General features: G+C 32.2%; 1 protein-coding gene across 1 annotated transcript; it reads right to left on the bottom strand.

Moving 5' to 3' along the window:
• Positions 1 to 7,806: 7,806 nt before the first annotated feature.
• LOC127702913 (uncharacterized) lies at positions 7,807 to 17,640 on the bottom strand. The gene is made up of 4 exons (XM_052207222.1): positions 17,339 to 17,640; positions 14,152 to 14,271; positions 13,321 to 13,431; positions 7,807 to 9,191 (listed from the first exon to the last, which is right to left on the bottom strand). Exons 2-4 carry the CDS (start codon positions 14,261 to 14,263, stop codon positions 7,987 to 7,989), a joined length of 1,428 nt encoding a protein of 475 aa, XP_052063182.1. The 5' UTR covers positions 14,264 to 14,271; positions 17,339 to 17,640; the 3' UTR covers positions 7,807 to 7,986.
• Positions 17,641 to 17,943: the final 303 nt, after the last annotated feature.

Raw genomic sequence — 17,943 nt, 5'->3', positions numbered from 1 at the left:
CCTGCGACAGTCCTTTGTCCAGTGACGTGGCAAGGTAAATTTGCAAAAAACGGATGCGAGGCTACGGTAACAATAGAATGTTGCACAGTGAAGTCCAGATTAAATTCCGGAAAAATATAAACTAATCGTGAATATAATTACACAAAATATATAGATAAATTAGCGGATGCAAGGCAACACAAAGACTTCACTCACAGATCGATACAAAGCAGAAAAGAACATCAAACAAAAACAAAGACTGGATGTGGCAGGGTGTTTATACATCCCTAACAACAAAACAGTCACACAGTACAGATATGAGAGTCTTAGTAAAACCATAGAAGGGGGCAAATATGATAGACTTAACTTAAATTTAAAGAAATAGTACAAATGTTATAATAAAACCTAGCAGTAAACACGATTGTTTTGAATCAATGTCAAATGTATAAAATGATACCTATTTAATCAGATATCTGAAGTTTACACAATAAAATCTGAAACATTTTTTTTCTCCATCTACATGCATTTTTTCTTGCAGTTTGTCTTCCTCAAATGTTGAATACCTATTCGCGTTACTATTTGAAGGAAAAGAATAATTACATGCTATCAATAAAAAATATGTTACAAATTATACTTGTCTATCACTTAGTCAAAGGCAGCGAATAGAGGAAATGTTGGATGGCAAACTTATACAAGAAATTGAAAAGTATAGAAAACCAAAAATCCTCAACATATTATATCTCGGGTGAAAAAGCCTTAGCTAGTTTTCAAATAATTTAAAATCTAATCAACAGTAAAGTTTCAGAAAAAAAAAAACACTTGACAAAAACTTATAACCTTGCATTTAGAATTTAACATTTTCAATCTTGTCCTTCTGCAATGCTGTACATATCCTTGAAACTTGAGGTTTTTTTTATCTCTCAAAGTATAAGATTTCAAATTATTGTTCTATATATGCTCCTGTAATACTGGTCAGTGAAAAAAGCACTGAATTATCAGCAACCCTGATGTGCAAACAAGTAAGCCAACAAGTAAAATCAATAGTTTCTGCAAATGGAGAAGACCATTCATTAATTCGGTCCAAATAGTATTAATAACACATGTAAACCGTAAGATGCCGCACACTGAATAAATTTCTATGAAATTTTTACGTTTTTGTAAAATTTTACATCTAAGGAATTTTTGTACCAAATGAATGAGAATTTGTTTGTTTCTAAGTGACAATACATACATATAAATAAGAAAATGTGGTATGAGTGCCAATGAAACAACTCTCCATCTAAGTCACAATGTATAAAAAGTAAACAATTATAGGTCAAGGTACAGCCTTCAACAGGGAGCCTTGGCTCACATCGAACAGCAAGCTATAAAGGGCCGAAAATGTAAAACAATTCAAACAGGAAAACCAACGATCTAATCTAAATAAAAAACGAGAAACGAGAAACACTTATGAACCACATCAACAAACGACAACCACTCCTGACTTAGGATAGGTGCATACAAATGCAGCGGGTTTACACGTTTTAACAGGCGCCAACCTTCACCCTAACCTGAAACAGTAGTGTAACATTACAACATAAAAAAACAAACTATAAAATATCAATTGAAATGGCTTAACTCGATCAAAAAGACAAAAGACAAAAACAAGTAAACATACACTGAACGAATAAATTTGATCTATGACACAATATTAATACAATATTGATAAAAAAGATTCAAAACAATGTCAAAAAGACAACTCTAACCTGGGACAAAATGGCGTTAAATAAAATAACGTACACAGGAAATTTTAAATATAATAATCCTGTTGTTAGGAGTACGAAAATATTTTTTATATTTTACAAAATAAATAAATAAATTTGTTGTTCACAGTACGAGTACAGAAGTGAAAATTTATCATCATACTAAATACTTTTCAAAGGTGGTACATATTAAAAATAGTGAGGCGAGATATAACACAAAATAAGTAAACATTAAATAAAAAAAACGCATTACAAATTGAGTCAACAGGTCAAATTAACACGAAAGTACGATTTGAGAGTACTCGCAGTTACTGAAAGCTAGTTAAAAGCCAAAAACAATTAATAATAAAACATTATGCATCAGAGACTAAAATCAATTAAAACACATCCCATGGATTTAGTGTTTTGGTATAAAACCACTAATTCATAGCCACATTGCTTTCTATGTTAAATTCTGCAATTTCAAGCATTAATTGCTACTTTGTCTTAAGTTCAAATAAAGCGGCAGTCATTTGATGTCAAAACTATACCTTATCTTGACCTGTGCTGAAAAACTCAGCATACCTTTAGTTGCATATTAGAGCGTACTGGTTCCTGGAAGTTTGATAGTACAAAAACAAGTCCTTCTGATCTGAACAACAGGGGAAATGTGCCCTTCTATTATAATTCTATACACTTTTTTATTATTCAAAAGAAGCTTTCAACAAGGAATCAACAGTGATCCTACGTCCCCAAGCTTTCATTTGATACCAAACTACCCAAATATTTCACCTATTGCCAAAGATAAAGCTATACGTAGGAAGTATTTTGTTTAAAATAGGTACTACTTTCTTGTATGTTCTTTCTGACCGGCCTCGAATTAGTGGTTCTTTATCTATAACAGCAACAAACTTGTTAAATTGACTTCTGCCTTACTTCATTTCCTTCTATGATCTATGTCTAGCATAGAAAAACACATAAAGCTTTTGTCGAAACACTATATCACTGAATTCAAGCTCAAATTGGACTGGTAGTAACATATACGTCATACAAAGAAAACTCCATATGGATAATAATAGTGACCAATATGAGACTTTTTCAATTTGTACCAGTTCTTATTTGTTAATAACTACTCAAATAACAAGGTTCTTACTTATATGTCTTATTTTTATCAGAGATTGTTTATTAAATATACGTATAGTGGTCCAAACATAAAATATAATTGACAATTTTGTCCCCACTTTTTTCTACATGGTGAAAAAGTAAAGTTATTTGGTAAAACCATACTTTTATGTAAAAACATGGACCAACAAGAGCAATTGATATATCTCCCAGCTAGACAACTTGTTGAACTGGTTATAAACTGCATTTCAAGTGAGATTTTGAAATTCCTATATAAGTATACACCAATTTTCTTTGAAATAAATGATACACTAAGAAACCCAATAAAACACAAAAACGCACTAGATAATTTGACCAAAAGCTGTATTTATACTATAAACCAGCCAAAATATACATGTTTCATTGGTTTCAGTTTTAGATAATGCAAAAATCTAAACTTCAGGTAAAGTCTTAACCGTATGCATAGGGCTGTAATTTGACACCAACATAATTGTTAAATAAAATAATTAATGTAACATGATTACTAGCAATAAATGTGATCAATTTTCATTGTAGTGGGTATGATTTCTAAAATTGGAATTTCACATGCCTTTCAGTAAAAAGTAATAAACCACTAATTCTTAGCCCCATTGCTTTCTATGTTAAATTCTGCAATTCCAAGCATTAATGGCTACTTTGTCTGAATCTCAAATAAAGTGGCAGTCATTTCATGTCAAAACTATACCTTATCTTGACTTTTGCTGAAACATTCAACATACCTTTAATTGCATAGTAGAGCGTACTGGTTTCCGGAAGTATGATAGTACAAAAACAGGTACTTCTGATCTAAACAACAGGGCAAATGTACCCTTCTATTATAGTTCTATATACTTTTTATTATTTAATAGAAACTTTCAACAAGGGTTCTACAGTGATCCCACGTCCGCAATCTTTCATTTGATACCAAAACTACCCAAGTATTTTACCTATTGACAAAGATACAGCTATGCGTAGGAAGTATTTGTTTAAAATATGTACTACTTTCTTGTATATTCTTTCTGACCGGGTCCGAATTAGTGGTTCTATACCTTTTAACGCCATGGTCAGTCAAAGAAGACATGACTTGTGCAATGCAAAAATAAAAGTATCGACAGGCAGTAGGATAGTTAAGCCTCGGTCACACCTTAACGGATAGCTCGAACGGATGCCGAACGGATAACTTTTTTTCAATCCGTTCATGTCCGTTAGACGTCCGTTCTTATCCATTATACGTCCGTCCATATCCGTTTCATGTCCGTGCAGCGTCCGTTTTATCCGTCGACGTCCGTTCTGTCCGGTGGAAATTTTGAGCATGTTCAAAACTTTGAATGGACGTCCAACGGATGAAATGTCCGTTGAACGTCCGGTAGGCGTCCGTTTTGTACGGTACTCGTCCGTTTCGTTTCCGTTTTGTATCCGTTCCTTGTCCGTTATGCATCTGTTAGAAGTCCGGTAGACAAATGCACCAACGGACTTCTACCGGACGTATAACGGATAAAACGGATGATGAACGGATGGGAAATGGACATGAATGGAAGGATAACGGATAAATGCCAATTGAAAATTTCGCGTCACTCAAAAATGACAATTATTGATATGTCAGATTTCTTGAGTGTCATGAACGTCTATTACTCATGATGGATCTTGGAGTAAAGGCATGTCTTCACTATCAAGCAGCTCTTATTCAGGTCCGACTGAACTTAAATGTTGCAAATATAAACCTACTAGTTGTCGAAACGAGAAGAAGGAGAAAACAAATGAGATGGTGGGCAAGATCATTACTTAGTCCTGAAAGATATGTATTATTATTACCGCTTTTAATTTTCCGCTTATCTTGTTCATCCGTTTTATCCGATACGCTTCCGTTAGGTGTCCGTTTTATGCGGTACTCGTCCGTTGGATGTACGTTCGACGTCCGTTCTGTCCGGTACGTTTCAGTTTCTCGTACGTTGCATATCCTGTGAGTGTCCGTTAGGCATTCTTTACCCGGTTCGTTTTATTTGATCAGTATACCAACGGACACCCAACAAATACAAATTTTGTCAACGGCAAACTTTTTTTTTCATCCGTTCGGCATCTGTTCGAGCTATCCGGTAAGGTGTGACCACAGCTTTAGGATTTAACCTTTAAATAAATATGTATCATGTTACATGTATATAATATAGATAAAGCAATCTCTATATAGAAAATAAACGTGGATGTGTATTTATACATCCCAAAAAAACATTCGAAAAGAATACAAATTTAGTTATGTTTTAATTGTTGACGACAAAGTCGATATTTGTGCCAATGTAAACAATATACAAAGATCTCATTCATGTTATTACAACATTAATAAAAAGTAAAACAACAAAAATACCGAACTCCAAGGAAAATTCAAAACAGAAAGTCCCTTAACAATTGGCAAAATCAAAAGCTCAAACACATGAAACGAATGGAAAACAACTGTCATATCCCTGACTTGGTACAGGCATTTCCTTATGTAGAAAATGGTGGATTAAACCTGGTTTCAAAGCTAGCTAAACCTCTTACTTGTATGACAGTCGGATAAAATTCCATTATATTGACAACAATGTGTGAACAAACAAACAGACATAATAGGTAAAACTGTCAAAATTAGGGGTACAGCAGTCAACATTGTGTTATAATCTCAATCCCTATAAAACAAACAAATATGTCAACAAAGAAAAACAAAATAGCATATAGACAAAGCACATACGCAAAAATGAAACACAGGAATACAAAAAAATGACCATAGCACAACAACACAATGGCTGGATGGACAAGTACCGAGCCACGCCTAAAGGATATTACCAAAAATGGACCAAAGAGTAAACGTTAATAATTTACAAAGACAAATAAAAGAACACTATAACACGTAATTAAGATGATACCTAGAATCTATACATCAAGACCATCATGTATTATTTGAGAAGTTGATACGGAATATTTATCAACAAGGTCTTGGTACCTTTCGATGAACTTTTGTAGAAAAAGGACGAGACGTTCTTTGACATAACACTGGTTAATCAACTTTCTGCTCAGACACTGGTAATAACCTTTACTAATAAGATAACCTTTACTAGTAAGTTTGTTTGAGGGTTCGATGAGTTAACACGGATCATATAGTGATGTCCGCGCTTTTAGTACAATATTGCCGTAAAATTTAGGATTTAGAATACCGTTTTTAGTAATTTTTCTACAGGTACAGCCAAATTTACTAATCAAAACTTTGTATCTATGAGAGAATTTAGTAAGTTTTAAGTAATTGATGGTAACGAAATCCCGGACTTAATAATTTACCAGTAATGCATTGATTACGTTCGTTAAAATCTACACCGTATGATTGAGCCAAAGGAACATCAACGTCTAAAAAAGGAAAATTAAGAATAGGGAATGAGAAAAGTCTGTTTTGTCGTAATTTTTTAGTACGGAGTTTCCCTTTCGAAATTGAAATGTCTAAATCTAGAAATGGACAAACTACTGTTTAAGCCTGTTTACAGGAAAATGGGTGACAATTTGATTGGTTTACTTCCAGTGATGGTTGCTATCTTACATGTAATGAAAGATGACGAGCAATGCTCACTATTGTAATGGCTAGGATAAAACTTTACTCTTGCCCAGTAGATCTTATCTGAAACAAAGATAAATTCTGCTCATTTAATTAAATGTCAATCTAACAACGACTAATAGGTGAATAACAATGGTGGTATTACTCGTATTTAGGGAAGCTGCAGTTGCATTTGTGACCTTGTATATCCTCTCATTTTTTATCTGTTTTTTAAAGTCATGCTATTTTTCTGAATATTCCATGCATTACATACTTTAAGTGGATAGAGACTCAAATACGCGATTGAGGTAAAATAGATATTAGTAAGCAGAGCAAGCCATACTCAGTGTTTTGGAAAGCCTTTCTGACATTTTCTCCTCACTTCCTATACTGGACTATACAAGAAAAACTTCCTAAGTAATACTTTAAGAAATATACAGTAGTAAGTAGTTGTAATGATTTTTGAAGCAGTAACAACAAATTATTCACTAAACGGGAACCATTTTATGTCCCTCTCTGAGACGAGGCTTACACTAACGTTTTACGTAAGTCCATGGAGTCAGTAAACTTTTATATAGATAGTCCATTCAGCTTGAACATTTTAAAGACCCTTTTATTATCACAATTCTTGTGTGATAGTTATCTAAAAATTTTGATTTATAAGCCTACAAATTTTAATATTGAGAGAATGAGAGGTATAATGGAACCAAAAGGGACCTGATAATGAAGACAAAGAGATACATTAGTGTTGTTTACTATTAAAGCCTATTATTTGTTTATCATTCAACTGTTTTTATTCAGATGGAATGCATTTATGGGTCCACATCATTTTCTATCATAATGCGGCTTGATTTTGATTTTTAGAAGAAATTAACCTCAAATCGATGTATATGTCGTCTTACATTTAACATATTTTTCTCAAACTTTTGAGTGATTATGACAAAACTCGATAGTTATACTTGCAAAAACCAGTATTTCAAAGGAAGAAAAAAAAAATGTCCTCTTCAGGTGTATAAATAGCACGCAAACAGAGACCGTTACATCCGGTTTCATACGAAAAAAATTCCCGTGAATTTGACAATTGTAGAAAATTGACCCTGCATTTAATTGCAGATAAACTTTTTGAGTCATAAACAAATATCTTGGGTGTTTCAATGCAGCATTCTTTTTCTATTTAGTATTTCTATACAATATTATGAAACTTGAAGCGACGTGGTTACTAATATGGCACAATAAAGACGCCAAAAGTAAATGGTAAATATGAACGATAACAGAGAACCTGCACACTCAAACACAATGGCCAGATCGGCACAACTTACAATATTTTGGTTTTACTATGTACTTGTTTATTTGTTTCTTTATATTGTTTAATGACCATCTTGTTACCGTCATCTGTATTAGTAAGTCTAAGAGTAATCCTAGGTAAAATATATTTTCCATAGATGTCTAAATAAACACCCCGGATACAATTGTATTATCTTATTGATTCTATTGTTTTTTTCTCATTTTAGTTTGTAATGTCAAAAGCTCAAACTGTAGTATGTTACAATCTATTTATACAAAATAATTCATAATTGTAGTATCTAGAGATAGCTTTTATGTTTTAAAAGCCATCCCGGCTGGATATCCGTACGCATCCCGGCTGGTGTAATTTCCGTATACCCACAATCCAAACCGTGTCTTTTCTCTGTGGGTGATATGATGTTGTCCACTAGATATTGGGATGCTAAAACTACTGAAATGATGTTCCTCTTCAGAAATACTGAATATATTTTGCAAGTTTACGAAATTACCGTTTAGTACAAATCCATCGACGGCGTTTGTTGGAACAGAAATGCTAATAAAACTTTGAAAATCTGTTGGTACCATGAAATCATAATCGTACAAATACTGGTTAATACCGGGAATCGTCATCATAAAGGCATCTCCATGACTATCTGATATCTCGTGCGGGTAAATATGTACCATTACACCTCTTTCAGACGAAACATATGAGATAGTTGTATGAGAATAATCCATAAAGTCTCTAGATTTCAGTACTTTTCTAGAGCGAGTGTTTCCAGTTTTAACCACTACGCTTGTATCATTTACAGCAAGCACCCGAACTGTATTTTCCGGTCGATAATTTAGATATGGAATGACATAAACATTATCTAGTTGATTTGAAGGTAATACCATTTCAATAAATGGCTGATGGCTTCCTAACTCATTTATTCTGTTGTATTTATTACCACTGACCACAACAATTGGCTGAGATGCAATGATTCTTGTTCCTGTCAAGTCTGTTATGTGCGATATTTGAAATGCTGTATACTTATTAAGTACCAATGTTAATGTTTGATTGTTAGAATATTGTATATTGGCATATTCAATCGTCCCATCCTTTATTTTAAAGTGTATTCTTATAACTGTGTTTGAATACAACGAAGATAATGAAAAAACGCTTCTATGACTGCTGCTACAAGGAGTGAACGAAGGAATTAAATATTCTGTAGATGCAAATCGAGCTGGTAGAACAAAGAATCCTTCGGAATATTGACGAACAAATAAGAATCCATACAGGGTGATCGGCACATTGGAATGTATTTCTACACCGGCCTGATGTAAACCATTTGTCATCAATACATTGGAATCGAGTATATAATGATTATCGACTAAATTTGAAGTTACCGAAACATTTTTATTATTTGAGAAATAGAAAATAGATAATTCCGCCTTTCTGTTAATTGCTGGAAGTATTCGTGGTGATGGTGTTCGGGGTGTGTCATGAAATATCACCATAAAATCCTTCTCTCGTCCATCTACAATAAGTTTTGAAAAATACAAGTTGTCTAATCTTGAGACAGTAATACAAATGAACGCTATGAACAAATGTAAGAGAAACTATCAACAATTTGTGATTATATTCGTATCACAATATGTATGATAAAACAAAATAATATAGATATAATGGCTGACAATCTGTAACTAGGTACATGACTCTAGTAAGATAGTTCAACAAGTGATGGATTTTTAATTTAACAACTCTTTCTCCGTTAATCTCGACCAGTTCAGTAACGCACAGTAACATTTATTAAGAAACAATAACCTAAAATATATGTAATCGGGTTTAATTGACAAATGTTATAGGCACATATAAAAACAACGGTAAATACTGTTTTGGAAATTTGATTGGTTAACTTGTCATGGTTAAAAAATACATAAAATAACACCATACAAACGCAATTCCAATTTATGTTCTATTTTTAGAGATTTACCTGTGATAAAATAAACGTAACAAAAATTACGTCACTTTTTGTTGCGTTGATACCTTCGTGTGACGCACAGTTTATAATTCTATTGTGGTGTCCTGGTGTGCTGGTGTTTTGTCGTAGATTCATGGGATGTGTCCGTTGTTATTCTGTGGGTTACATGTTGTAATGTACTAAAAAATTATTTGTTTATGTATTTCTGTGTCCTGAGTGTTCTTGCGGTTTTTTTGGTACTGTATTCCTGTCACGTAATGTTGTCAATTTAGCGGTATTTTTAACATTGCATATACATGATGTAAGTGGGAGGTTTTGCTAGCAACAAAACCAGGTTCAACCCACCATTTTTTCTTAAAATGTTTTGTACCAAGTCAGGAATATGGCAGATGTTATCAAATAGTCAATTTCTATGTATGTTGCCGTTTGTTTTTGTAGCAATTCAGTGTTTCTGTTGATCCATTGTTTTCCTCTAATAGTTGATGTGTTTCCCTCGGTTTTGGTTTATGAACCGGATTTGTTTTTGCTTAATCGATTTATGACCCTTGAACAGCGGTATACTACTGTTGCGTTTATTTGCCTATTCTGAAAGCAGTCAGTACTTGCAACCTTAGGCGTTACTGTTTGACGGGAACTTGGGTGATCGGTGAATTATCGGTGATGGATGTTTGACTGATCGATGAATGATCGGTGATGGATGACCAATTGAATCCGTCACATACTTCAATTCAGCTATGTGAGAGCTACCGTGACAACGTTCAGCGATCGATCAGTAAATGAATTATATGCACGGATCGGACGGATACGTATATAATTAAAATTCTTATGTAAAACGAATACCACAATATTTACATGTGATAAACGCGGACTTCTACGAAGACACATTTACTCGTTAATTTGTTATCAACTTTGTTGCAATAACACATACAAAAATGTATAAGTTATTTTCACGCATTACAAGTATTTTTTCATAATTGGTTTTTCTTATTTTTTTGCCAAATAAAATAAATAAGTGCAGAATAATGTCATGCTCAGAAAGTTTCTGTATCACTAATGTTTCTGTATCACTGAAAAGCGATAAAATGTTATCATTTATAAGAATAAAGATACTAAATCTTTTGTTTGTGTTGAATGAAATTCAATCATTTCTTTATTTTAATAGAAATCATGAACCGCCATTGGATTTGTAAAACCCTTGTACATCAGGATCGGTTGTTTTTCATAGAATTAGAAGAATATCAGAGGAAAGATACTAAAATTTTGTTCGCATTGTTTAAAATTACCAATATTTCATCTTTTTATCAAAAATGATGCAATGTTATTTGTAATTATTTATTTCAAAGGCCTTCTTATAAATTATTTTAAAAAGAATTTCAATAATATAAGGAGAAAAATACTAAAACGTTTGTGTTGGATAAGAATGAAATAATTACTTTATGTTAATAGAATTATGAATGACCATTTGATTTTAGTACTTTTTACACATCAGGATTAGTTGTTTTTCATCAAATATGCTGAATTTCAGGGAAAGATACTAAAATGTTGTTCACATTGCTTAAAAATGCAACTATGTTTTTCTTTTATATCAGAAATAATGCAGCATCATTTGCAATCAGTCATTATAAATAGCTTTAGATAATTATTTTTTTATACGATTTGAATGATAAAAGGATAAAGATACTTAAACTTTTGTTTGTGTTGAATAAGAATGCAATTATTTCTTTTTTTCGATGGTTTCATGCACTGTTGTAAGCAATCAGTTACTTAAATTGCTTTTGGATAGGTTACTTTTTATAAAATTTGAAAAATCTAGGGATTATTAAGATATTTAAACTCTTCTTTGTGTTGAATAAGACTGCAAGATTTTTTTTTATTTCAATAAGATTAAATTACACAAAAAATATCATTAGTATATAATTATTTGTTTTGGGTTGTTTCCATAATATAATGAATTCTGAGGGAAAATATACTTTATATTTTTTTTTGGCAATGTTTTCGAGTCTTCCACTTGCATATTTTTTTATTATATTAAAAATAATGCACCAAAATTTGCAATAAATGATCATTTCATTTCATTTTTCAGAGCACTTCTGGAAGAAATATTTAACAGTCGCGATAAACACCGTTTTAGCACTCATCAGGTTTGACAAAAATAACCCAAATATAAACAACTATCACAATTCTTTAATAATATTCAAATCTAGTTTTATCTGCATATTTCTCTTTTCTTTTTATTCTTAAAACTTTGCTGAATGATTTATAATAAAATGTCGAGCTTCTAAACAATACGTAATTTTCGTGGAACCATTTTTTATTAAAAGAAACTAAACAAAACTAAGATTCCGTAATTTGTATGAGTTCAACATGTGATGTAGTAGAGTTCAATCCGTCAGGAAGGTCAATCTGTCCGATCTGTACGATCCGTCCGATCAGTCAAAAATTTTTACTATACGTCTGACGGATTGGTGGCGGGAGTTTGACACGAACTTGACTGATCGGAAACTGATCGATGACCGCTGATTGATCGCTAAAATAGTAACGCCTGCGGTTGAAAGTACTGCAAGTACCTGGCACATCATTTAGTAAGTGAGAAATCGTTTACATAAGTATCAACAGTAAGGCTCAAATTAAAAACAATTAAAAGTAAAAAAAAACTCAAAAAGGTGGCTTTGAAATTTATGGTAAATTGAGATAAGATCTTTGGAACTAGTACATTTATAGCTCTGTTTGTTTTGGAGACAATTGGATGTTCAGGTTGGGATTTTTAGTCATTCAATCTTCTAAAAACTTTATTACACGTTCCAACTCATCACTGTCAAGTTGCTGACATCAAGTAAGTCTGTTCAGTATGACATGAGAAAAGAGTTACGGAAATACTTGTTGGAAAGTAAGTATAAAACTATTAAGGGGAGTAAAATGGTATCGATAAAATCACTTTAATATTTATTCATATCACCTTAATTTATGTTATGATAGACGGCTGACTAGTGTTACATGATTGTAGAGTAATTACGATCCAATATCCCTTTCATAATTGAGGTGTGAAATTATAAGAAATAAGAGAAAAAAAGAAAAGAAGGGCAAAGGATACCAAAAGTATTAAACTCATCAATCGAAAATAAACTGGCAACGCCATGACCAAAAAAAAAAAAAAGAAAAAGAAAAAAGACACAAGGACAAGAAACAGTATACAAATCACACCAAAGAGAACAAAAGACTAGGCGATACGTACCAATCCAAATTGGGGTTGATCTGAAGTGCTATGAAAAGGTAAGCAGATCCAACTCCACATGTGTAACCCGGTGATAAAGATTGATTAATGGTTTGTATGTGTTTAACTTCGCTTTCAGCACTGTTGGCTATATCAAAACGAAAATCACCGATCTTCAGCAAGAAAACTGGCAATCTTTGGTATCAAACACACCCACCACGTCTTGCGGGGTTCGATCTGAAAACCTCAGTTTTGAAAGGCTATTGATTCTGTAGATGACCTTCTTAGACCGATGAGCCACCGATACCCAAGACATAAAGAGGTATCTTAACACAGCAGCTCCAATTAGTGATTTAACTTGAATACACTGGGATTTTTAAATAAAAAAAAACTTTCAAATTTCGACAACAAGATTTAACTGTTATAGAATAGTGTTTTACTTTCGAATGATACTGAGTACGTTATTAGTATTACCTGCATACTGACATTTGTCACCGAGATAGCCGTCAGCACATACACAATTATGTCTGTTTTTCAAAATCTGACATTTGCCTCCATTCCAACACTGTTCGTTAGCGCAAATATCTGTGAAAATTGAAATATGAATTTATGATTCATGTATCATGTGTGTATGTTAATGCTCAGATATAATACAAAATAAAGTGATAAATGTGAACACTTTATATACAACATATAACGGATCGTACTGTTTGCTTTTAAACAGTCACAGAGTAAGGAAAAGTAAAAACAGGTTTTTAATTGTACACGATTGTTTCGATGCAGTTCTATAACTGATATGTAACTCTCCATCGTATTTTAGACATAAGAGATTAACACTTTCTTGGCTTTTATTAGGTAAAATAGAAATTACACAAATCATGTGCCTGTAAAACTATTAATGCTTCTTTATTTGTGCATTTACTGTCATTTTCATTATGTTTCGTGGATTTGAGTTTGGTTATAAAATACTTTGCACTTGATTTCTTATATTGAACATTATTAAGCTTTACATGAAATTCCATGTGGTAAGCTCCTTTTTTTATATTGTATTGATATTTCTTATTATCTTGTAGTGTACATGCGATCCCGAAGCGTTAAATGCATCTTAATTTTGTTTCAGCATTATGTGTCTTTTATATATAACAAAACAGTTTTTTTCCAATAATCTGCTTTTAGTTTGTTAATTTTGTGCTTGTTTCTGCTGGAAGAATGATCTAAACAAAAGTCAGTACAACTTTATCATGTATATATGTTTAAAATGTAGTTTCAACAATAATGAACAGTTGATATGCCACGATACAATACTTTTTGCACATGCTGATTGTGTCCAATATTCAGTGACATCACACTGGCAGGTCCCTCTAATACAATGTAGTGTGTCTTGGCATTGGAAAGATTCGTGGCATTGTGAAGTCATATTTCTTTCTAAAAAGGAATCAAATAATTCAGATGAGCCCTTAACAATCTCAAACAGGACATTGGATGAGGCACATAATTTCACATTGTTGCATCTTTCCCTCTTCTTGTCAACTCTTTTCTCCTCTTGACTTTTGTCGTGTTAAAAATAGATTACATTAGTAAACAATATGTATGAACATTGGATTTATTATCCTTCTTTACTTACTTAATCCTGACATGTATTCTGCAATTAATGAGCGAAAGCAACGTTATCAGAGTTTTATGGGTTCCTTTAAAATGTGTTTAATTGTGGTCGTGAACTTCAGAAAATAAACTGTATCAGAATTCAAATGCATTATAAGATGTAAACTGCTGATACATAAAGAGAATGTTAAAATAGAATTGGACATCCTATCTCAGAAAATTAACCTTAAGAAAACAAAAAATTATTTTTAAAACATACTGACCCTCTGTAATAAAACAAATGATTTTGTGATCATGTTCTCTACGTTACAGTTCAGAATTTTATCGCAGTATCATTTTAGGACGTAAAATGTAACTAATCAAATCATTTATCTGTTTTTTTTAAATATAAATTCTGCGCTTTACATTTGAGCTAACGGGTTTGAGGCCCTTTCGAGAAGTCCTAAGTTGTGATTCCTCAAGCTTCCAATCACGACTATAATGTTATTGCAAATAAACAAAGCTTTGAACATCGATTTTGTCATCAACAAATTAAAAAATAACTAAATTTGTATTTTTTTCGAATGGTTTGTGGGATGTATAAATACACATCAACGTTAATTTTCTATTTAGAGATTGCTTTATCTATATAAAACATGATACATATGTATTATAAATTTAAATTCTATCGCTCCTACTGCCTTGCGATACTTTTATTTTTGCATTGCACAATTCATGTCTTCTTTGACTGTCCATGGCGTTGAAACACTAAATCCCTGGGATGTGTTTTAATTGATTTTAGTCTCTGATGAATGATTTTTTATTGTTAATTGTTTTTTTGGCTTTTAACTAGCTTTCAGTAACTGCGACTACTCTCAAATAGTACTTTCGTGTTAATTTTACCTGTTGACACAATTTGTAATGCATTTCTGTATTTCAATTTTTACTTATTTTGTGTTATATCTCGTCTCACTATTTTTAATATGTTCCACCCTTGATAAGTATTGAGTATGACGATAAATTTACACTTCTGTACTCGTACTCTGAGCAACAAATGTATTTTGTAAAAAATGTTACTTCCATACTCCTAACAACAAAATTATTATATTTAACTTTACCTGTGTACGTTGTTTTATCACTGTAACGTCTATGTTATATAGGCACCTACGTTTTAATATTGTATTTATCTTTTGTCATATATCAAACTTATTCGCTCAGTGTATGTTTACTTGTTTTTGTTTAAATGTCTTATTGATTGAGTTAAGCCATTTCAATATATATTTTATAGTTTGTCTTTTAATGTTGTAATGTTACACTACTGTCTTGTGTTAGGATGAAGGTTGCCGCCTGTTAAAATGTTTAAACCTGCTGCATTTTTATGCACCTGTCCCAAGTCAGGAGCCTGTTATTCAGTGGTTACCGTTTGTTGATGTGGTTCATAGGTGTTTCTCGTTTCTCATTTTTTATATAGATAAGACCGTTTGTTTTCCTGTTTGAATTGTTTTCCACTAGTCATGTTGGGGCCCTTTTAACCTTGCTGTTCGGTGTGAGCCAAGGTTTTGTGTTGAAGGCCGTACTTTTGCCTATAATTGTTAACTTTTTATACATTGTGACTTGGATGGAGAGTTGTCTCATTGTCACTCCCACCACATCTTCTTATATATATTATTTAGAATGACTACATTAAATGTTCGAATCTTCTAAATCTACGCCATAAGCTTGTCTTACTGTCTTTAAAGGTGATATTTGGATGTGAAAAATGCTTTGAATCCCATTTTTTGTTTTCATTATAAAAAAAAACTGGATTCTGTACTTGATTTGTAAATTCAAATATAACATTTTTTTTCCAATAAATTATAACACGATCAAATTAAGAATATAGCGGGGTTTTATTTTAAGGAGAAGAACGGTAGTTCACGAATTTATGTGTATCATACAACAATGTGTGTGTAATAGGTTTCTTTACACTTATGTGTTATAGTTGAGAAAAGAGTTTTTCTATCTATACTTTGAGAGATTCCTGACTTAGGAGAGGCACATTGATCTGTGTTGGGGTAAAACTAACACCGAAATGAAAATTATTTGCTGTAATGAAATCATGAGGTCCCTCCGTATTATAGACTACTGTACTTCTTTGAAGATGTCAAACAGTAACTGCATGAACAGTTTGTGAAGACAAGATATTGTGCAATGCCCAAAAACAAACCATACAGTAAAAACACACAAGACCAAAAAAAGAGTACAGTTTCTAACTAGTATTAACCGAATTGACACTTATATCCAAAAATACTAGATGCATTGATTAAAGAACAGTATGATTATTACTCATAAAAATCCTGCTATTCAAGTAGAAGAATGTTTCTAAATCATGCCCTTAGAATTGCATACACATGTCAAAATTGTACAATTTGTGGATTCCTGTGGATTCTTAATAAATTGGGTTGACTATGCATGTTTATATTTTAAAAGAATAGCGTTTAACGTTTAATCATTACTACCTTTATTGGATTGAACATGTTTAAAATCCCAAATACTGTTACAGAGTATATGTGTTTCAAAATGCAAATGAAAATTACTTCGTTTTTGTTTAAACATAAAAAGTCTTATTATTTTGTGACATATGCAGGTCTATGTATGTTTATCTCAAATTACATGTTCTTACAATTATTCTGACCTGGAATTTATCTTCTACTGTGTTGTACATTCTATGTTCTATAATGTTCTTTGTATTTTAAATTGTCATGTTACGTTTTTGTGTTTTTTTCTAACCAGTTTATCTTTTTTTTTAGATTTCAGGATTAGTTTCTTGTTTTAAATATATATGTTCCATCCACGAAATATTGTTCTTAATTCAGCTCAGATAAAAGTTTCAGAGATTTTATTTTAACTAGTATAGATTTGTAACCCTTACTTCTCTCACAGAACTGTCCATTCCAAAAATCCCGTTCACAGCAAACACAGAGATTTGTTCGGCACTGTAGTGTTGCTTGACATTCAAGTGAAGAATTGCAGAGGACGTTCTCGTCTTTTTCTGAAAGTACATAATACAAAAACGCAAGTACATTTATATCTTCTGTGTATTAAAGTGCCCCAAAAGCGTCCCAGTTTATCAATATCGTATTTATGATACGGGATTTTGCATTTTGGTTAGCATTATTGTTTTGCATTCCGTATTCGCTTTATTAATTCACATTTATTTTATGTACACTTCAACATTGATTCGTCAATTAAATAAAGTAAATTAATTTTTTGATAAAATTCCTTACTTTCTTTTTTAACAATCATGATGTTTTTCTTTTTTTTAAATTCTAATTTGGGTTTACTGTAAAATCCGTTTAAGTTATTCCTGCTGTCATTTCATGTACCAAGTCAGCAATATGGCAGTCGGTATTCACTCGTTCCGTTGATTGATAGGGTTTGATTTTGTTAGCTTCTCCATTTTTCAATTTGCCTTGGAGTTCGGTATTTTTGTTATACTTTTTTCTCACACGTATATACACACCGTTCGTTGCTAGG

This window comes from Mytilus californianus, unplaced genomic scaffold, assembly GCF_021869535.1.
Source record: "Mytilus californianus isolate M0D057914Y unplaced genomic scaffold, xbMytCali1.0.p SCAF_5, whole genome shotgun sequence".
NCBI classification, from domain to species: Eukaryota; Metazoa; Mollusca; class Bivalvia; order Mytilida; family Mytilidae; genus Mytilus; species Mytilus californianus.
The sequence above is the reverse complement of the archived record's forward strand: the minus strand, read 5'-3'. Positions and strand labels throughout refer to the sequence as shown.

What these genes read in the sequence shown, in the direction of transcription:
- LOC127702913 (XM_052207222.1), bottom strand. Translation starts at nt 14,263, where the DNA reads ATGACTTCACAATGCCACGAATCTTTCCAATGCCAAGACACACTACAT. An exon ending in ACAATCAGCATGTGCAAAAA is followed by an intron (nt 13,432 to 14,151) that starts GTATTGTATCGT and finishes CAATTTTCACAG; the next exon opens with ATATTTGCGCTAACGAACAG. An exon ending in TGACAAATGTCAGTATGCAG is followed by an intron (nt 9,192 to 13,320) that starts GTAATACTAATA and finishes AACTTATTGTAG; the next exon opens with ATGGACGAGAGAAGGATTTT.